This window comes from Physella acuta, unplaced genomic scaffold, assembly GCF_028476545.2.
Source record: "Physella acuta isolate Inbredline_101_S28 unplaced genomic scaffold, ASM2847654v3 ptg000642l, whole genome shotgun sequence".
Classification (NCBI taxonomy): Eukaryota; Metazoa; Mollusca; class Gastropoda; family Physidae; genus Physella; species Physella acuta.
In genome coordinates, this window is record NW_026732161.1 from 797,960 (window position 1) to 820,843 (window position 22,884).

Here is a 22,884-nt window from a genome sequence, read left to right on the forward strand (position 1 = left end):
GTATAGAACAGCCTACTAATTTCATAAAATTTAAATTAATTCATAAAAATTAAATAGTCATCTAATTAAGTCAAATTTAAATTGATCGGTTCGAATTGCCCAAAATTTCGCTCGTCCGCTTCGATCTATGATGGCAGACAGACAGAGTACTGACAGAGGAAGCAAGTTAAATAAAAGCTTGTAAAAAGGCCGAAATTCGTTCTCAACCGCTGTTTTAATTTCAGCCAAATTAAAGGTTATACATCAGCGACTTAAATGGTTTTTAATGTGCGAAAATAAAGACTAGCAATATTTAGGAGTTTGTTGATGACGAGCGTACAATACATAATTTAATTTTATTTGCATTTCATGTTTGATTTAAAGCTTCGTTCACCGATGTTATTCTTCAATTAATTGTTTGAATTTTATTGTGATATGTCGATTTTTCCAAAACAAATTGTTCCACATTCATGATTTATTGAGCTAGGCAGTTATTGACTTTTATATCATGATTCACATAGCCTTTTTGGGCGCAATTTTACGTGTTTTCCAGAGGCAGAGGTAACACCATTTGGCCTTTTTAATTAGCCTACTGCACTTAATTACCTCCCATCTTAACACTTAGATAATTTAAAGGGAGTAGTTTAAAAATATGTTTTTACAAAATTAACAAAAAATAGTATTTGTCTAAAACAAAACAAACGAGACTCAAATTTGAAATTTTCTTTATAAAACAATTTTTTTTTGAATTGGTAAAAAATTGTTTTTATATTTTTAAAACAATAAATTTAAAACACTATTTTATAGTTAAAAATTTTAAGATTAAAATAAATCTATTTTTGAATTAATGTTCAATTCCTCAGTTTCAATTTGAGTGGCCTGAATCTAAAATTAGATCTACCATCGAGTTGCCTTTGGATTACTTTGGTACTTCAATGGCAAGAATCAGAATGTTAGGAAGAAATAAACACCCAAACCCACACACCCCTCCCACCCTCTTCCTCCAATACTGAATGAGCTAACGGACACTGCCAGGTGTCACATTTGGGGCGCGGAAAATGTACCAAACACGCAATGGCAGATTAGTATTACACAGTGTTTCTTCCAGAACACTCCTTAAGTTTGTGTTATGTCATAACTGGACACTGCTTTGAATATGTGTTTTTTTAAAAATATCCCAACTAAATAATATACATGATTACATAAAAATTCAGGAAATTGTTTTATTTGAAACACATGTTAAAATATATTTAAACCAATAATTTTGAGGGCACATAATTTAAAATATCAGAAACATGATTCTATTGTTGATAACTAGACAACCGGGGTAGCAGCGCCGCAAGAGAAATCTCCTTCCAGAGGTGTGGAGTCGCGACGGGGCGGGTGTGGCGGCCAGGTTTCTGTGTGGCTGTCCCTCACCTGAAGCCTCCGGTGGCATATGGTGCCACTGGATGGTGGCCAGATTTCTGTGGAGAGTCAGATTTAAAATAGTGGTTGAAATTTAATAAAATAGTAATGTTCCGTCTTCGAAAACCTGACCCATGAGGCAAGTGAAGTATATTTCACCCATTTTTGTGACCACGACGTATGAAAGGATTGTGTGGTCAGCAATTTGCCCAACCGCCTATACTTTCCGTAACGTGAGTTAGGTACCCATCTGAGATTTAGGACTCATAGACGTTCTAAAGTTACAAGGACGAAACGAGATCTGAACTCGAGATCTTCGTGTTAATAGCCAAATGCTCTACCATTCGACCAAAACGTCCCTTACCTCATACAGCTAATCATGGCTGTGATGCCACACATTTCCATTGTTAACACATAACACAACACTGACGTACCTCACACAGCTGATGTAAGTTGTGATATCTCACACTTCCATTGTTAACACATAACACAACACTGACGTACCTCACACAGCTGATGTAAGTTGTGATATCTCACACTTCCATTGTTAACACATAACACAACACTGACGTACTTCACACAGCTTATGTAAGTTGTGATATCTCACACTTCCATTGTTAACACATAACACAACACTGACTTACCTCATACAGCTGATGTAAGTTGTGATGTCTCACACTTCCATTGTTAACACATAACACAACACTGACTTACCTCATACAGCTGATGTAAGTTGTGATGTCTCACACTTCCATTGTTAACACATAACACAACACTGACGTACCTCATACAGATGATCATGGCTGGGTTGGTACAGGTTCTTGTGAGAACCATTGTTCGTATTCTTGAGAAAGGCAGGCGTCATTTCAGGGGACATAATTCTTCTGCTGGTGTCATCCAGGGTCAATTTCTGGTACCCTGCGTCTGACCGTTGAGACTTATTGTGTGGAAGATAATAACCCTCATTACACACACACACACACACACACATATATATACATATATATATATATATATATATATATATATATATATATATATATATGTGTGTGTGTGTGTGTGTATACATAATATATATGAATAAGCACTATATGTAAATGAATAAGAAAACGATATAATAGCCTATACACTGACCTCAAGAAACTCAAATGATCCTAAACCAGTTGGTGGTTGATGACTCTGATAGATTAACGGGGCTAACGGGGTTTCCTGTAGAAAAGAGTATATATATATATATATATATATATATATATATATATATATATATATATATATATATATATAATTCAAGCACATTGCCTGGGCAGTAGGATTAGAGAGTCAAAGTTTTCTCCTAGATGGGTTGCTATCCCCAGCTAACGAGCCTGCTCGAGGGTTTAAGCTAGCGACTTTCGTGTTAGCAACAATGGGCTTACATGCCCGATCACTCTTATCCCTAAATTTAAATGTAATTAACCATCGTTTTAAAAGATAAAAACTTAGTACCCAATTGTTTATGTTAATACCCCTACATCAGAAACTCCAACCCCTGCTTCTACTTGGATTATATCACCCACAAAGTTCAATAACCCTAACTCTTTATCATTCTATGTGCTTGCTGTCGTTTATCGTTGAACCTACGGTAGAGCCTGGCCGCACGGTAGAGCTTACATCTACTAACCCCAAAGTCTGCTGTTCGTGTCCCGAAGACAATATGTAGGACGTTATCAGCTCTGGTGGATACCTAACTCACATTATGGAAAGTAAAAGCTGCTAACCTCACTGTAACCCCGTATGTGAAGATAACGTATATGTGGGAACTATACGTTACATGGATGGTCATTATCGAATATATATTTTCACACAAACTAGTAAATAATATTATGCTACTAATTCATAAATCAATCCTGTTAGTTTTGTAACAAACGCACAACTGATTTTTTTTGTGTGTTTTACTTACCGGAGCTTTGTCTGCTTTGTCGTTGTAGTACAATGCGTTGGTCAAGTTGACCTTCTTTCTGATGACCTGGTGTTTGGGAGCCCCACCCCCGATATTTCCCCAGGACGAGTCCATGTTTTTAAAGTGCTGACAAAATGAACAAAACTGGTCTCAACATGTTATGAAGCTTTGGGAGGTAATATTTAACAATATGAAGTTGGTCAAATGTAAATATAAAAACATTTTACAACTATTATGAAGACCAAAAAACTTGTTACGTTAAAAGTTAGTAGACAACCTTGTGTGGTTTGTGTCACTAGGCTATTGTTTATTACACAGTCTTATATTGTGTAGCTTTATGTCGTGTGGCTAGACAACTGGTCTATTTACAGGTTGATGTTGTGTGATTAGATCGTTTTTCTATTTAAAGGTTTATGTCGTGTGGATAGACCATTGTTCTACTCACAGCATTATATTTTGTGGCTAGACGACTATTCTACTCACATTATTATAGCGTGTGGCTAGACAACTATTCTACTCACAGCATTATATCGTATGGCTAGACGACTACTCTACTCACAGCATTATATCGTATGGCTAGACAACTATTCTACTCACAGCATTATATCGTATGGCTAGACAACTATTCTACTCACAGTATTATATCGTATGACTAGACGACTATTCTACTCACAGCATTATAGCGTGTGGCTAGTCGATTGTTCTACTCACAGCATTATATCGTATGGCTAGACGACTATTCTACTCACAGCAATATAGCGTGCGACTAGTCGATTGTTCTACTCACAGCATTATAGCGTGTGGCTAGTCGATTGTTCTACTCACAGCATTATATCGTGTGGCTAGTCAAATGTTCTACTCACAGCATTATATCGTATGACTAGTCGATTGTTCTACTCACAGCATTATATCGTGTGGCTAGACAACTATTCTACTCACAGCATTATATCGTATGGCTAGACGACTATTCTACTCACAGCATTATATCGTGTGGCTAGACAACTATTCTACTCACAGCATTATATCGTATGGCTAGACAACTATTCTACTCACATCATTATATCGTATGACTAGACGACTATTCTACTCACAGCATTATAGCGTGTGGCTAGTCGATTGTTCTACTCACAGCATTATATCGTAGGGCTAGACAACTATTCTACTTACAGCATTATATCGTATGGCTAGACAACTATTCTACTCACAGCATTATATCGTATGACTAGACAACTATTCTACTCACAGCATTAGATTCCTGCCTCTCTTTAAACTTCTCCAGTTGTTTCAGGTACTGCCTCTCCTCCGCCATCTGAACTAGCTCGTCATGGTAACGCTTCTTCTCATTGGCTGGCACAGGCTGATAGTTGGCTTTCTGTTCAGATTTAACCAATCAGGATACATTTAACATGTTCTATCTATATGACATACATAGTCAGATTCCTACACTTAAAACTAATTTAAATATAGTTCTTTAGTTGTTTTTTTTTAAAACAGCCAATGACTTTGTATTTTAAATTTCAATTTATTATTCACGAATGCTAAAACATTAGTTGCTAAAACATTAATGGTAGTTAGTTGAATCTTGCCCTCTGCTTTTGCTTTTGTCTGTCAGAAAGTGAAGGATTATTTATCTCAAATTGGTAGGGTTTGTTATATCAAACCCCTATATGGGGTTAGTATGAAACAACTCACGTTTTTAAAAATACCAAATTACCCTAGACGGAGTATATTATCTACTCACCACTTTAGAAATATCAGACATGCCGAGGTGATGCTGAGCTATCTCACCAGTAGACTCGTACCTTTTCGGTTTTCCCACGCGACCAGCCATCATTACCTCAGCGAGCTCAGTTTGCTACATGAGCGAAAAATAAAGTGTTCACGGTGTCTGTGTTAATTAGTAACTTAATACATGCCTTCGAATTTTACAGTCGCAAAAACTTATCCAGTTTTATAAAACTAAATCGATTTCAGGCAGCCAAATGATGAATATGTTTCTTTGCTGGCCAATGCCAGAAATAAATATACAACAAAGTGGATCAATTTGAATGTACATTTCTAGTGAGGTTTTTCTTTAGATTTATTTGTGTAATTTTATTGTGTGCTTTGCTGGACAATGTGTAACTGGGAAAATTTCATTATCTTTATATTTAATCCGGTTTTTTGGTTTTCCTTTTTTCCCCGCCCATAGCCAGAGAAGAACATACACATATACACAAATACACTAACAATAGTTTACCAAAGTGAACATAAAGAAATATGGTTACAAATCATCTAAATAAATGGAGTCCCCAGATATACATTCCAAGAACGTTGACGTGTCACTTACTGGTGCCTTCAGGAATCTGTTGAATTCGTCCTTCTTCTCCTTCTGCTGCATCTCCACCTCTTCTGTACAACAGAACAAAAACATCTGCGTCAACATCTTGAAGACATTCATAGAAAAAGTGGTTTTTATTGAGATTTTATGAAACATAAATGCATCAATTCTAGAAAAAAAAAAAGCGAGCTTTGTCGAAATTTTGTGTAACATTAGTACTACAGTGCGAGAAATCATGTTTCAGATTTTAAAATTATTTTGAAACATTGGCATGACTATTCTGACTAAAGCATTTAATACGCATTTAATACACTAGAAATTTGAATATCAGACACCACGTGCTTACATGCATTACACTAGAATTTGAATATCAGACACCACGTGAGTACATGCATTACACTAGAAATTTGAATATCAGACACCACGTGAGTACATGCATTACACTAGAAATTTGAATATCAGACACCAAGTGAGTACATGCATTACACTAGAAATTTGAATATCACAAACCACGTGCTTACATGCATTACACTAGAAATTTGAATATTAGACACCACGTGCTTACATGCATTACACTAGAAATTTGAATATCACACACCACGTGCTTACATGCATTACACTAGAATTTGAATATCAGACACCACGTGCTTACATGCATTACACTAGAAATTTGAATATCATACACCACTTGAGTACATGCATTAAACCAGAAATATCACTACCTATCCAGACAGACTTACTGAGCTCATTGAAAAATGCTTCTTGTCTCCGTCTGTTTCTGATGGCTTCTGTTTCATGGTACTAGAGAAACAGAAAGGGTAGACACGTTTTACATCATGGCAATACTAGTCAAATAAACGGTGGTAGTATTAATGATATTAGTTGATTATAAATCTGTCAATACTTTAGTCGCCGAAGAAGTAACCCATACACAATCAAAACGCTTCATAGAACTTTTTTTTTTGTTAATTAAAAATGTGAAATAACTTGTATAATTGCATTACACAGTGTAGTAAACCCGTCATTTTAAAATGCTACAGCCTATACTAATATGTATACATTACTTTCGTAGACATTTTATTGTGAATATTTAAAATATTACGGCCATATTTATATTCTACAACTTTTATTAGGGTCACGCTAGGGTAAAGATTTTGAAAAAATGCTATCGGGGTGATCGGGTTGGGCAGATGAAATTTGATAGCTTGGAACAGCAACTTATCTCGTAGAGACAGCTCCAAAATCAAACAACTGATGCTAACACGGCAACGTATGACCTTCCAGTAAAGGTCATCGGCCAGGGTGCAAGAGTTCCTAGATGAACTTCAACGACCTTGTATTCGTGACCAAGGCGAGCAACCCAGATGGAGGCAACCTACTGTGGTCAGGCATGGAGAGGGGTGGGCCCCGCCATGTGACTCTTAGCCCTAGACACACCACTAAGGGGGGCAATTCAACACTAATAATATAAAGATTTAGGGCTTAATAACTATTTTATATTTAAATATAAATTTTGTAAATAAATTGAAAATAAAAAAAATATATATAGGCTTGTGACTTACATCTTTTCCTTCCAGTTTCCCATATACTTGAGTCATGACATTGCCGTTTTTGTCCCTCAGGGGTGCCCCACCCCCCTGCCCGCCCCACGGGAAGTAAGGTTTGTTTTCATCTTCAAAGATGTTCTCTTTGTTAGCTCGACCGGGCACCGTCTCTTTGATTCTGGATTCTGTTGAAACAAAGACATATGTATAAATTCAAAAAAATATTTTGATGTTTAGAAAAATAAACCGGGAGTGATCTCCCCTAAACTTTCTCGAATATTCTTATATAAAACAAGAGGGGATGGGAACTCGGGATATAGATCTGATTTTTAATCCATTTTAAATACATACACTTTTTAAAAAAAAAAAAAATCTCATAGAAAAAAGTATTGCACACCAAGCGAACGCCGAATAAAGATGTTCATAATGGTGCGCACTATTATTAGTACTTTATAAATTTAGATGCGTTTTTGAGAAATCGGAAATAGCGTAAATTAGTACTTCCCATCAACGGAAATTACTCAAAATTTAACAGAAGGTAGAGAATTAGATCTTTTACTTACATGTGAAATTTCATTTATCTATCTGAAATAGTACTCAAGTTATAGGCTTTTGAAAAATTTAAAGTAGAAAAAGTACCACTTCCGGTTATCGGAAATCGCTCAAAAGTTGATACGGATCTACGATTTTGATAAACTACTTATATTTGAAATTTCATCAACCTAGCTGTAACGGTACTCAAGTAATCGTGTTTACACACACACACACACAGACACACACACACACACACAGACACACAGACATACGGACAAGATTGCACTCAAGTTATCGTGTTTACACACGGACAGACAGACAGACACACAGACAGACACACAGACAGACACACAGATATACGGACAAGATTGCAAAATTATGTTTTTCCGTATCAGTGAGGTGTGAAACGTCGAGATTTGTAAAAATCTCGATTTTTTTTTTGCACGATTACAAGACTTTCTCTATACTTCGTATATACGAGAAAGTAAAAATGTTATGATAATTTGTTGTCAAGTCATCGAACATTGAAGAGGTTTTGTTATTTGTTAACAGCTAAATACAATCACCACAAAAAAAAAAAAGTTCCCTTTTGGAACCTGACGGTCCGTGGGGCAAGTCTAGTACAGTTTGTCTATTTCTGCAACCTCGGAATATAAAGGGATTCAGCACTAGTCACATCCGCTTTTATTTTCCATCACGCAAGAACTCGGATTCGAACTGGAGACTTTCGATTTAGCAGTCTCGCACTCTACTGTTAGACTACGCCGGCCCAACAGCAAAAACACAACTAATTATGCTGCTAGCGTATTGTCTACTGACAATAAAGGACGTTAGCTTCTACACTCAAGAACAGTGCTTCTTCCAGGGGGCACTTGAAATTTTAGGGGGGGTTGGGGGCGGTAGACTTTCTTCGGGCGGAAGGGGGGGGGGCGGACACTGTTAAAAGTATATATTTTCTATATACATTTTATTTCGTTCGAGGGGGGGGGGGGGGAAAGACTTTCTTCGGGGGGGGGGGGGGGGGGGGGGGAAAGAGATGCCTGGAAGATACTCTGCTCAAGAAAACAAATATTTACTTAACCAAGGGAAGTAATCTATTATTACCACCGTAATCGTCTCGACTGAGAGTTATCGGCCTTCTAGTGACGCTCTTTCCCCTCTCGTCTTTATAAGGCGCCCCTGCTCCTCCCCTTGTGTTCTCGAGATCGAGGCTCCGTTGCTACACACACAAATAAGAAGAAAAAAACCACATTAACACAACGTCATTAAATTACAACAGAGAAATAAAAAAAAAAGATTCTAATTAATTATGTATTAGAAATTCATAATGAAATGTTCATTTTATTTTATTTTTAGATTTCAACATGTAGGCCTACTAAAATATATTACTAATTCATTAAAAATGAAAATTATGTAAATATGCCAAAGAATAGCAATATTTTACATTTTTATTTCTTAATTAATTCCTTTTATATATAACATATAACATCATTAAAAATATGCTATTAAAACTTTTAGGTCATACATCTAAAACATATTTATGAACGTTAATTAGAGGAGTAAGCTAATCAATTATTTAGATTAACTTTTAGTTCACATCGTTTAAAATATTTTTACGAATATTTATTTTTTAAAAATAAAGAGTCTCATTCACTCCCTTGAGACATTACAACACTTGTACCGCCTGAACTAGTGACCTATTGACCCAGTGACACACATTTAACACACACCAAAAAATGAATTAATCCAAAATATAATAAAAAAAACTTACTTCTTCTTTTCTATCGAAACGTCCGAAATCTTGAGGAATAAAAAATAGTCACGTTGTTATACATAGTAAAAAATATTGGACCAATGAATAAAAATTTTAACACAAAAAGGACAGCGGTAAAATTAAGTCAAGATTTTTATTCTAGACACGAAGGGAACCAACCTGGAGGAGTGTACGTGTATTCGGGTCGGTGATTATCGTTCCTTAGCTGCAAAAAGAAAAAAAAAATATTTTAAAAATCTAATTTTAGATGATATGTTTATTAATAGATCGTAGTAACGTTGTACGTGATTCTTTTTTTTTTTGTTACAGTATTTAAATTGTAATCAGAAACATTTATCGTAGAACAGTGTTTTGATTAAACTATACGTTCGATAACTCTTCTCACAATATCTGGTTCTTGTCTAAAGTTAGTTTCTCTTCTCTGTTCCTTTAGTAACCGCTTCTCTTCGCTCACTTTGGCTGCCAAATAAAAACAACAACATTATATAATAAGTCATAGAGACAATGTATTCAATACATTTATAGACGTATAGAAATACTAAAAGTAAAATGTTGTGACAGCAATGTATCACTAAGACGAATAAATACAATGGCAAATCTCAAGTTTCTAATACAATGATTTAGGCAAATTTAATGATTTTCGCTTATTTATTTTAGAAGTTTGAAAAAAAATGGAAATAGTTTAGAACTAAACAAGATAGTTTTTTGTCTCTGTCACTGTTACATAGACATCGAGATTATCTTTTCTACAGTTACTTATTTCCAGTTTTTTGTTCCGCATTAACGGTTTTTACACTTACATACAAATTGGCTATTTCCAGTTTTACGTTCAGCAATTAATGGTTTTACACTTACATACAAGTTGGCTATTTCCAATTAGACGTTCAGCCATTAACGGTTTTTACACTTACCTACAAGTTGGCTATTTCCAGTTTTACGTTTAACAATTAATGGTTTTACACTTACATAAGAGTTGGCTATTTCCAGGTTTACGTTCAGCCGTTAATGGTTTTACACTTACCTACAAGTTGGCTATTTCCAGGTTTACATTCAGCAATTAATGGTTTTACACTTACATACAAGCTGGCTAACTCGAGATTCACCTGCACAGTTAATTGTCCACACTTACCTTGAAGTTACCTACATCTAGTTTTACCTTCAATAGTTTATTGATCCCAAACTTACCTGCACGTCACCCGTCCACAACTCTACACACCCCTATACCCCCAACCAACCTTACCGAGCTTCTTGCTGTACTCCGCCATCTCAAACGGTGTCATCGACTCCCTCCCGACCCCCGGGGACTGAGGCTGGTAGAAGGCTTGGGACGGGTACCCTTGCTGCTGGCCGACCCTGGGGTCCGACAACTGGGGCGTGGCCTGCTGACGTTTGGTCAACGACCCTCCCGGGCCACCGAACTGTCCTTCGTCTTTTTTCTATCCAATACAGAACAAATAATGTAAGGTTTTTCTAAATATAATGTAACAACATCCTAATCTTCGACACAGCTGCAACACTGATATATATATATATATATATATATATATATATATATGTAACCCTCACTCAGTGGGGATGCTTTTACCCACTGAGGTGTTGTGGTTTAAGACGGGCTGACCCTGAGATTAAGTACACACCGACGCCGACAGTTGTTGTCAAGTACTCGTTTATTTATAGCATCGAGCCATGACGGCGATGCAACACAAAACGAACTAGCCAAGATAGACCAAAAGATCCAAACAATCCAAAAGACCAAAAGATCAAAAGATCAAAAGATCAAAATAGAAACTGAAACTGTAGCCCTAAAACAAATGTAAAATAAAAAAGTTACATTCAGGACAACACCACGTGTAAGCTACAATATACACGGGTACAATAAATTATGTTTTCGGCCAGTACACAGTACTGCCAACAAGTACCAATAAGTAGTACTACAAAATAAATACTTAATTTAATACATCACCCTAACTAGTGTGCACATGCAGCACTAGCAGGAATACATAAGTAAGTACTTTAACAAACATAATTTAAATATCTACACTACCTTCATTAGGTCTACATCTTGGTCCACAGACAGCAGCCTTGCGTGTGCGACACGACTAGGCACATGTCACATGACATGGAACACAGGTAATTTCGCTCACAAAAGCATAAAAAAACGTCAACAGTTCAGTTGCAGTCCCACAGGGGCCGCAACCCAATGAATAAAAACTTCATAGTTTTATCCCCCTTTGGCTGGTAACCATATGTGTTACACAGCCCCCCTCACAAATAAATGTACAATGGAATTCACATTTACATTTACATTTACAACTCATACATAATAGTACTTAAAAAAAGTTCAGTACACTAGTACACAGACATTAAGTCCTTTCAACTTAAATACATTATTCCCGGCAAACCGGTAGAGGCTCCAGTGCAGGTACTGGTCACCACTTGATGCGCCAGGTTGAGTCGCTCGACGGGTCGTCGTTGACGGGTTGACCTCCGCAGCTCCGCTGGTGGTTCTGGGTTGATCCAAGAGTCATCCTCGTCCGATGCCTCGTCCCTCGCATTCACCTCATCCAGATGTGGGGCTGGCCTGACCATCACCTTGTCTTGTCCGTCCCGGGCGACCACCTCGGGCACGAAAGGCGTTGCCTCCGGCCGAAGTCTGGTTGGGACCACTACCTTGATTGTCAGTTCCTCACCTTCATCTGCCTCACTGGTTGGGACGATCTCTCTCCGTCGCTCCCCCTCCGCCACAGTAGGTTCAGCACTCGACATTGTATAGTCGGGTCGCTGCCAACCACGGCGGCGTCCACCACGTCGTCGGCCTCTCCTCCGGCGGCGTCTCCGACCTCTGCTTGTGTCATGTCTGTCTCCCAAGCGACGATCTTGCTCGCGCTGAGACTGACATGCATAGTGTGGCTGTCTACCCTCCTCACGCGCACCCTCCGGCTGCAACCCTCCTCCACGGCGGAACACCCGACAGCCGTACCTCCAGCCGCTAGGCGAGGTAACCTGAGCTGTGGTTGCTCGACACTGTGATGATCTCGGTGGCGTAAACTTGGGCTGGGAGCTTGGCAGAACACGCATCAGCATCCGCTCCCCGACGCTGATGGACTGGCGTTTCCCTGCTGCTGACCCCGTTGCCTTGCTGCTTTTCTCGGACAGTCGCGGACGAAGTGCTTCGTGGACCCGCACCCGTAACAAGCTCCTCTGGAGGGCTGTTGTTTCCGGGCTAGGATATCTGCCACCTTCTCCGCCAGACGGTCGAGTTGTTCCTCCGTGAGCATCAGCGGCGTAGTCTCCGGGCGACCAGCTACCGTTACTGCGTCGACCTTCTCCGCCAGACGGTCGAGTTGCTCCTCCGTGAGCATCAGCGGCGGCGTCGTCTCTTGGTGAACAGCTGCCGTTACTGCGTCGACCTGGATAGTCCTGTTAGCTGCTGCCGTGGCTACGACTGGGGACTCAGTTGTCCCGTCCAGCCTTTTAACAGCTTTCAGGACGTCCTCCACCTTCGGACTGGCTTCCCCTGCGAAACCAAATGTGCCGCGAAGTTCGAGCGCCAGAAGAGGTGAAACCCCCTTGCAGAAAGTGTGATACACCTTCTTCTGGGCATCGGCCTCAGTAAAGATACGCTGCTGGTTTAGCTTCGTCATCTCTGACCACAGTCGGCAGAGAAATTCCGACGCTGACTCCCTTGGATGTGGAGTGAGTCGGCTGAACTGCAGATACCTGTCTTCGGCACATCTGGTGTCGCCAAAAGTGCTTTGTAGGAGGCATAGCACTTCCTCTGGACTCGCAGCTTGCTTCACCCGCTCATAGGCAATCCCTCTCAGGCTGCCTAAAACGGGTGGCAACGGGTTCGGAACGCTGGTGTTCCGCAGCAAACACTGTACTTGGGTTTCCCAGTCCGGGAAACTCACCTCCCCTCCTCCAGTGGGGGGAAGGCCGGTGAACAGGTTCAGCCTATTGTGTGTTGACATGCACACCTCCACCGTCACGGGCCGCTGCGCATCTGCCTGCATCGCCGCCATCTTAGCCGTCAACTTGGCCAGCTCCTGCGACAACTTCTCCAACGTCGGGTCGCTGTCTTCCATCCTATCTCCCAAGGTCAAGCCCCACGTTGGGCGCCAAATGTAACCCTCACTCAGTGGGGATGCTTTTACCCACTGAGGTGTTGTGGTTTAAGACGGGCTGACCCTGAGATTAAGTACACACCGACGCCGACAGTTGTTGTCAAGTACTCGTTTATTTATAGCATCGAGCCATGACGGCGATGCAACACAAAACGAACTAGCCAAGATAGACCAAAAGATCCAAACAATCCAAAAGACCAAAAGATCAAAAGATCAAAAGATCAAAATAGAAACTGAAACTGTAGCCCTAAAACAAATGTAAAATAAAAAAGTTACATTCAGGACAACACCACGTGTAAGCTACAATATACACGGGTACAATAAATTATGTTTTCGGCCAGTACACAGTACTGCCAACAAGTACCAATAAGTAGTACTACAAAATAAATACTTAATTTAATACATCACCCTAACTAGTGTGCACATGCAGCACTAGCAGGAATACATAAGTAAGTACTTTAACAAACATAATTTAAATATCTACACTACCTTCATTAGGTCTACATCTTGGTCCACAGACAGCAGCCTTGCGTGTGCGACACGACTAGGCACATGTCACATGACATGGAACACAGGTAATTTCGCTCACAAAAGCATAAAAAAACGTCAACAGTTCAGTTGCAGTCCCACAGGGGCCGCAACCCAATGAATAAAAACTTCATAGTTTTATCCCCCTTTGGCTGGTAACCATATGTGTTACATATATATATATATATATATATATATATATATATATATATATGTATGTATGTATGTATATACCATTGATGTTCAACATATGACTTTAGTACACATCGTCCAGAACACACATAATCTTAACACAGAGACGAGTAGATGGACGGCTACCTGAGTTTCTCCATAATGTTTTTGATCCCATGGAAACACTGTCGTCTGTTCGTACTCATTTGTCTTGTTGAATTATGATAAAAATATAACATTATTAATGACCTGAACAATTTCCTATTTATTATCTGTGCATACAATCAACATATTTATCTATATACTTTGTATACACGTACCTGTTTGTTATAAGGTATTCTACCCCCATCTTCATCAAAATCCATTCTGTCTTTTCTCACCTGTCTTGTGTCTTCGTTGTCTCTGTAAAGACGCATGAAACAAACATTAAACGATGTTAGATTTTCTAGCCACAATAAATAACAACACAACATATTGAAGTCAGTAGAAAACAACAATACACATAATAATGGAAAAGTGAGAACAAGAAAGGGAAAGGACAATGTTGTTTGTGGACGTAAAAATCAGGAAGTATTACATAGCTGTCAACTAAAAAAAAGTACACTTTTCTAAACTAAGGGGCTGGTGAAGTAGATTTCACCTGTTTCAGCGACCTCATCGTATGAAGGGCTAGTGTGGTCAGTATTAATTACTTTCCCTAACGTGAGCAGTGTCAGTGGGAAGTAGGTGAATCCAGGGAGGTCTCATTGACTCAAGCACGTGATCAGAACTCAGGACTTTCGGGTTAGCAGGCCAACATTTAAAGATGGGTTAAGGCCTCGTTGAGCAAATCTTATATTTTCACAATAACTTGAATTAAGTTTAGGATAAACAAATCTTATATTTACACAATAACTTGAATTAAGTTTAGGTTAAACAAATCTTATGTTTATACAATACCTTGAGTTAAGTTTAAGTTAAACAAATCTTATATTTACACAATAACTTGAGTTAAGTTTAGATTAAACAAATCTTATATTTACACAATAATTTGAATTAAGTTTAAGTTAAACAAATCTTATATCTATACAATACCTTGAGTTAAGTTTAAGTTAAAAAAATCTTATATTTACACAAAAACTTGAGTTAAGTTTAGGTTAAGTAAATCTTATATTTTCACAATAACTTGAATTAAGTTTAGGATAAACAAATCTTATATTTACACAATAACTTGAATTAAGTTTAGGTTAAACAAATCTTATGTTTATACAATACCTTGAGTTAAGTTTAAGTTAAACAAATCTTATATTTACACAATAACTTGAGTTAAGTTTAGATTAAACAAATCTTATATTTACACAATAATTTGAATTAAGTTTAAGTTAAACAAATCTTATATCTATATATCTATACAATACCTTGAGTTAAGTTTAAGTTTAAAAAATCTTATATTTACACAAAAACTTGAGTTAAGTTTAGGTTAAGTAAATCTTATATTTACAAAATAACTTGAATTAAGTTTAGGATAAACAAATCTTATATTTACACAATAACTTGAATTAAGTTTAGGATAAGCAAATCTTATATTTACACAATAACTTGCATTAAGTTTAGGCTAAACAAATCTTATATTTACACAACATTTAAACATGGGTTAGGATTAGACTAAAGCAATCTTACATCCTACTAGAGACGACGTCTTGCAATGTTTTAAGCTGTAACTGACCCACATGTCTCTGACCAGTGGACGGAGTTTTTGACGGCAGGTAAAGATTAGTGTCAGCTGTAAATACAAACATCAAATGTTACTGATCGTAACACGGGTCAAACTATCTATATATATAATTCTCTTCTGGGAGTCGCTAGAAAACAAGCCGTAAACGCGCTCCCTACCACCCCAACCCCTACATGGTCTGGTGAGCTGTGGTTCACTCTAAATGCTTACAAACAGAGCCGGGTTTAGTGACGACTATTAGGGGCAGATAATTTAGTTTGAAACTATTTTAAACGTAGGGGGGGGGGGTAACTAAGTGAAGTTTACTTTAACGGAGGGGGTGGGGGGAAGGAGGGGGGGGATTATCGTCCTTAACGAGCTACTTATAGTGTTTTAAAGAAATATTTCCAGTGGCAGCATTGGTAGTGTTGAATTTACAAATTATGAATAACTGAAAAGTAGAAAAAACAACAACTAAATAGCGGCGTATGTTATGCCGCGGTTCGGCTCGTTTGTTATATTCATGAATGCGTTTTATGCGAATTTTGATTTTTTAATTCTTTTTTTGTGCGGTTGCTAACCCGAATATAGCGAGTTTAAACCATCATCATCATCTTTTTCCAGTTCGTGCCCAAGATACATGGGGCAGATGAAGTAGAGTTAATCTGTTTCCGGGACCTGGACAAATGAAGGGATAATGTGGTCAGCACTATGCCTAGCCGCCTTTACCTACCCTAACGTGAATTGGGTACCCATCAGAGCTGGGTGGACTCAGGGACGGTCTACTGTTTGTACCCGTGTTCGAACTCGAGACTGACGGGTAAGCAGTTCAGCTATTTGCCGATAAAAAGGGAACTTTTACAACGGGGGTAAATGTAGCTAAAGCATCATAGCAGTCTTGAACAGCATATACTCTATGACTGTTCTAAACCACTATTGACGTGTTTTTCTTAGTGCTGAGTTAAGTTAACCTACCATAAACGACAAGTAGGCTTTAAATGTATAAACACGTTGTGTTTACATCGAAATCAACAACTCAAAATGAAAAAACGAACCCGATTCGCATCGCTGATTGTAAACAGCGTATTGATTTCTGAGTTGATCGATTGACCACAGGACGCACGAGCACGTCTTAGGTCACTGTGTTTAACCAGTGGTTAAACATTTTTGTAAGCAGACTGGTGTTTAAGCTTAACATTTTTGTAAGAAGACTGGTGTTTAAGCTTAACATTTTTGTTAGCAGACTGGTGTTTAAGCTTAACATTTTTTTAAACGGACAAGTGTTTAAGCTTAATGGACTGGTGTTTGAGTTGAATGTGTTTCTTCGCTCGACCCAATACAGGGCCAATTTAATTCTTTCTTATGTCCAAAGCACTTTATGCATTTGTAGGCCCAAATGACAACTGCCGCAGTGACTCGCACTCCAGATCATGTAATGTTTTTATAAAAATACATAACATAAAGGTTGAAAAAATGTCACGATTTCTTAAGTCGAAAACGTCTTTTTATTTATTTTTTGTTTCACTGGTTAGCTTTCTGACTTCGTAGGCCCTAAAAGTTTGAAGGCCCAGGCACAGAGCTTATTAATAAGTAAAGTCTAAAGTCCCCTTTTCGGACCTGACGGTCTTGTGGCAAATGATGCAAGTTTACCTGTTTTTATGACCTCGGTCTGTGAAGGGATAATGTGGTCAGTACTATGCCCAGCTGTCTTTAATTTCCCTAATGTGAGTTAGGTACCCATCAGAGCTGAGCGGACTCGGGGACGTTGTACTGACTTGAACTTTCTGGTCAGCAGGTTAGCGCTAAGCCACGCCGTTCCCAAGTATAGCGAGGGGGGGGGGGAGCAGGAGGTACATATGTCCCCGGGCGCCGACCATAGGGGGAGCCAAAATGGGTTGAAAAAAAATATTAAAAGCTCATTTTAGCGACAGTTTTGCATTATAAATATAAAAAAAATATAGGGGCGCCAAATTGAAAGTTTGTCCCTGGTCTCCGGGAAGGGTCGCTACGCCTCTGATAGCAGCTATATATACCGATTATAAAAAGGGTTAGGGTTGAGTTATGCCTTGGGTTACGGTTTCGGAAATTTTTTCGATGGATGGGGGTAGGGTATGGTGTAAGTACAACATATATTCTAAATTGTGGAAGGAGGGATGATTTCTTGGGGAGCGTGAAAAGAGTAATTGACAGATGAGGTGGGGTTATTCTAAAACCCAATATTTAAAAAAAAAACTGCTCATATGTCAACTATCCATTTTAAATATTTGTAGGGTAATGGGGCGGTAGAGAATATGACGATAAAAAGGAAAACAGAAAAATAGAACCATCTAAGCCGTGCATTAAAGATGTCAACATTATCTTATGCAGGGCATAATATTTATGACTTTATCCGCAAGATTTATTTATCTAACTAGCCATCGGTACCCGTTTCACGTGAATTATAGGCCTATATATCTTAAAATGTTCAACTTGTTTGAGAAAAATAATTTATAAAATAGTTATTGGTCAGAACGCAATGTGCATTACTACACGCTGAACGATATTGGTGACAAAGCAAAGAAATAACTAATTAGCTAAAAATCCGATACACATTTAACATAACACAGGCACACATTGATTAAGTGACTTAAATGATTCCGTTAAAAACTCGGCTATTTCACGGTATTCTTCTTGTTTTTAAAGTGATTTAGTTTTATTAGGTTTTTATGAATAGATCTAGATCTATAGATTTAAATTAAATAGTTCATTTCTTCATTGGTAACCATACCATATTAAATGCGCTCGCTGATTAAGAGACTTAAAATTAAGAGACTTGGAAGATTTCTTTAAAATGGTAGTTATGTTGTTTTTAGTAGATAGTCTAAATCCAGATTTTAGCGTCTTAATCTAGTTTTTCCGTAGATCTAGTCTAGATCTAGAATCGAGATCTAGATCTATATATAGAATCCAAATAGATAAAGTATAAACTTATAAAAGTTTAGGCAGAGAAAATCGTATTGTATACATTTCATAGCGTACGTAGCACTAAATCATATTTGAATGAAATAATTTATTTCTTTATTTTATTCTAAACTCGGAAAATGACGTCTTTAGTTTCGTGCTCTTTCTTTAGTGTAAACATTAAGTGACGTTATTGTTAAATGCGCTTTTGTCCCAACTATAAACGCTTTTCCGGATGCATAATTAGAAATTGTTTTTCTACATTAGAATACGCCTTTTTTTATTTTTCTTCTTTAAATAAAATTGTGTTTATACATTTAAAACATCTAACATATTATTTTCAACAAAAGTCCGTATCAAGTTCTCCATATATCGCTGAAGATTCTGATGTGATGTCCTGCGAAAATATTTTGCAGACAGAGAGAGAGAGAAAGAGAGACGTGCGCACATGGGCTTTTATATATTAGGATTTCCCTTCTGTGCCCAAGTCACATGGGACTGCTTGATTTCTGCTGTCAATTAGTAATAGCTCTAAATTCGAACAAAGTCTCGAGTTCAAACGCACTGGCAGATAAATCTCGATCCCCTTCAACACTAATAATTAAGAACGAAGAAGAAGAAGAAGTAATGGCTCGCCTATTTCATACAACAACAACCATTTAACATTATGAAATGTAAAAAAGGAACAAGGTACTGGCGTATTTTTAATTATTTTTTTTTATAAAATGTTCTCAAATATCAAAAATCTGAAACAAGGAAAATGTTTGTAATTTAATATTGTTTGCCATCCATGGCGGATAAGTCTTTATTTACAAATAAGCCAATGGCTATGTATTGGTAACAATCGATTCTCAAGTTCAAGTAGCGATTTTTTCGTTTATCGTTTCATAAGGGAGAAGTGGGGGAGGGGCGGGCGGGGGAGGGGGGGTAATAAACAAGGGTAATTGATCTGATTGTAATAACAGAGCTGGGGAAAATCAGTGCAAATTGACAAGGGGGAGGGGTATTGTCCTTGACCTAATTACATACCATTATCCTTAGTAAGTATTCGTATATAAATAAATATATAAAAATAAACATGTAATTCATTCATCATAACATGACACTCTGAAATAGCAGCTTTCCAATAATTTTAAAAAGTTTTTAAGACGTATGCAAATAAATAAAAATCAAAACATGCCCACATAGTAACTGTGTTATTCACTTTGTTTGTTTGTTTGTCTGTGTGATGCCCTGTACTCTACATAGCAACAACACAGTGCTCACACGCCCATACAGAAGTAATTCTGTGTAGCTTCACGCTTCACTGCACTCGCTTTCATCTCATCTTTCTTCTAATTTATTCACTCGCACGCATCGATACTGTTTTGTGCACTGTTTGTGATCGATGTCTAAACAATACCCCACCCCGATGTAAGATAACATGGCCCATTGTTGCCCTCAAGTCTGGAATTCAACACTTTGTCCAACACAAGATGGGAAAACTAGACATTTGTAATTTTGTTGGGAGATTTAATTAACTAACAATCAATCGATTGGTGATCGATTTTGTCATCCTTAAGTTTAGAATGAATGTTTTGTGGGCTCGTAAATCGTGTAGGATAATGTGCGCTTCGTTTTGACATTGTTAATATGCGTTGTAAATAATAACATTTACCATTTTTAAGGCGTTGTAAATAAGAATATTTACCATTTTAAGGCGTTGTAAATAATAACATTTCTTTCAACATTTTTAACAAGTTGTCAATACTAGCGAAGGCGTGGTTGGATGGGAGAGTGCAAACTATTTGAGTTCTGCGAATGACAGAAAATGCTCTTTAGCTAGGAACGGCAACCCATCAAGGAGAGAAAACTCTAAAATCAATAAACTGCTGCCTTGCAGATATTCTTGTATCGACAAAGGCTTTGAAAGCTAATCCAGTAAGAAAAGCAGGCTATCGGAGTCAATGGGTTATGTAGTGTATACCACATTGAGACATATTACTCAATTTTGTTTGAGGAAATGCCCTCCAATATAACAATTAAGAATGAAAAAGAAAGAAAAGTAGTTGTTTTTAAAAATTGCATCAATGCATTGTAAGTCCGAACTTTTGCAGTTTAGGCGTAGAGTCTAGCAAGTGGCAATATAAAATATTATTTTCAAATGCGTAATGGGGTGGGTATTATGTACAATTTGAGAGGTTCGGATGCGTCCATTCTATTCAGAAGGGGTCTACACAGATATATTTACTGACGGTATTGAATAAATAATCTTATTAGTGCTTTTGTGAGAATTAAATTACCAATCAAGATGAGTTTTTACCGGGTATTATAGAATTCGGTCCAATGTCGCTCATCATTGAATTCCAATCGTTCGCTCACCCCAAGTAGTGATTTACAGTTTTCACACCCTGCTCCTGGTCAATAACCACCCCCCCCCCCAGACACAAAAACCCCCCTGGACATAAACCCATTGGCAAACAAAAAAAAAACCTGTACACATACTCCTGGAAATAAACCCCCCTGGACATAACCCCCCCCCTGGACATAAGCCCCATTAACATAAACCCCTTAGACACAAACCCCCGTGGACATAAACCCCGTGGACAGAAACCCTTAGACATAAACCCCCTGGACATAAACCCCCCCTGGACATAAACCCCCTGGACATAAACCCCGTGAACATAAACCCCCTAGACATAACCCCCCTAGACATAACCCCCCTTGACATAAACCCCCCTGGACATAAACCCCCTGGACATAAACCCCCTGAACATAACCCCCCATCTGGACAGAAACCCTTAGACATAAACCCCCCTGGATATAAACCCCATATGTACATAAGACCCACAATTCAGCCCGTACAATGCAGCAAATCTGAGGTTAATAGTTTCAGTTTAAAAAAAAAATTAAAACCTTTTCACAACTTCACAGTTCTATTTATTTAACACACAGCTATTCAAAATAAAGTTTGATTTAATTAAGTCACCTCCCTCACCATCCTCCAAATACAATTTCCGTTTGTCACTTTCTTAAACCAACATATTCACACTTATGAACTTACAAATTATTTAATACAGGTGGGTAAGCCTTACACTAATACATCAGTTCCAATATTTGATAATTGCTCAAATTAGTCATTTTTGTGCGAACTTTACAGCTGCTAATTTTTCACGATTCCCTGATCCCCATTTTCCCCCAAATCTTGAAGCTAATTAATACTTTTAACCAAAATACACATTTTATTTGTAGACCGAACACTACGTCGACATAACCAGTCGCCCTTGAGCTTTGTGAGGATAGAGGTCTAGTTGAAGCAGAAACATGTGATGATATTTGTAACCCACGTGACGTGCATAACACCACGTGACAGGAACTAGGTTTTAAAAAAACCCACGAGACAGGAAGTAGGCGTTTAAAAACCAAATGACAGAGAGAAGATGTGTATACTATAAAGTAGGCGTTTATAAAAAACGTGACAGGAAGTAGGCCCGTATAAACCACGTGACAGGAAGTAGGCACGTATAAACCACGTGACAGGAAGTAGGCACGTATAAACCACGTGACAAGAAGTAGGCACGTGTAAACCACGTGACAGGAAGTAGGCTAGTATAAATAACGTGACAGAAAGTAGACGTGTTTAAACCACGTGACAGGAAGTAGGCGTGTCAACAAACCACGTGACCGAGACACTTACCAGGCTTGTACAAGGACCGGTCACCGAAGCACCGGACCAACTTCTCTTCGTTCATCTTCCACTCGTCCACGGCTGTCGGCCGAACAGGCTGTCGAGGGGACAGCATGTTCTGTGACGTGTAGCCCTTCAGTCGGAAGTCACGGGGCACCGGTTGCCCGCCGAACATTTCCGTGACGGAAAAATCGTATCTCGGAGATGCTGGCAATGAATAATAACAGATTCCGAACACAGCGGAATTACTGTATTTTACAACTA

The 22,884-nt window shown here is 38.2% G+C and overlaps 1 protein-coding gene across 3 annotated transcripts in view; it reads right to left on the reverse strand.

Moving 5' to 3' along the window:
• Window positions 1–829: 829 nt before the first annotated feature.
• LOC131948378 (trichohyalin) overlaps window positions 830–22,884 on the reverse strand; it is a 33,552-nt gene continuing 11,497 nt past the window's right edge. Inside the window, exons 3-20 of one of the 3 annotated variants that reach the window (XM_059309984.1) lie at window positions 22,630–22,827; window positions 15,980–16,082; window positions 14,641–14,722; window positions 14,468–14,530; window positions 10,738–10,933; window positions 9,883–9,956; window positions 9,657–9,702; window positions 9,495–9,523; window positions 8,828–8,942; window positions 7,208–7,374; window positions 6,386–6,446; window positions 5,655–5,716; window positions 5,067–5,180; window positions 4,569–4,697; window positions 3,326–3,451; window positions 2,521–2,595; window positions 2,171–2,323; window positions 830–1,445 (exon numbers count right to left, since the gene is read on the reverse strand). In XM_059309984.1, the coding sequence (XP_059165967.1) occupies window positions 1,395–1,445; window positions 2,171–2,323; window positions 2,521–2,595; window positions 3,326–3,451; window positions 4,569–4,697; window positions 5,067–5,180; window positions 5,655–5,716; window positions 6,386–6,446; window positions 7,208–7,374; window positions 8,828–8,942; window positions 9,495–9,523; window positions 9,657–9,702; window positions 9,883–9,956; window positions 10,738–10,933; window positions 14,468–14,530; window positions 14,641–14,722; window positions 15,980–16,082; window positions 22,630–22,827 (1,844 nt within the window). In that variant the 3' untranslated portion in view covers window positions 830–1,394. The remainder of the gene's footprint in view (window positions 1,446–2,170; window positions 2,324–2,520; window positions 2,596–3,325; window positions 3,452–4,568; window positions 4,698–5,066; window positions 5,181–5,654; window positions 5,717–6,385; window positions 6,447–7,207; window positions 7,375–8,827; window positions 8,943–9,494; window positions 9,524–9,656; window positions 9,703–9,882; window positions 9,957–10,737; window positions 10,934–14,467; window positions 14,531–14,640; window positions 14,723–15,979; window positions 16,083–22,629; window positions 22,828–22,884) is intronic. The other 2 variants (XM_059309986.1, XM_059309985.1) reach the window with 2 other exon arrangements.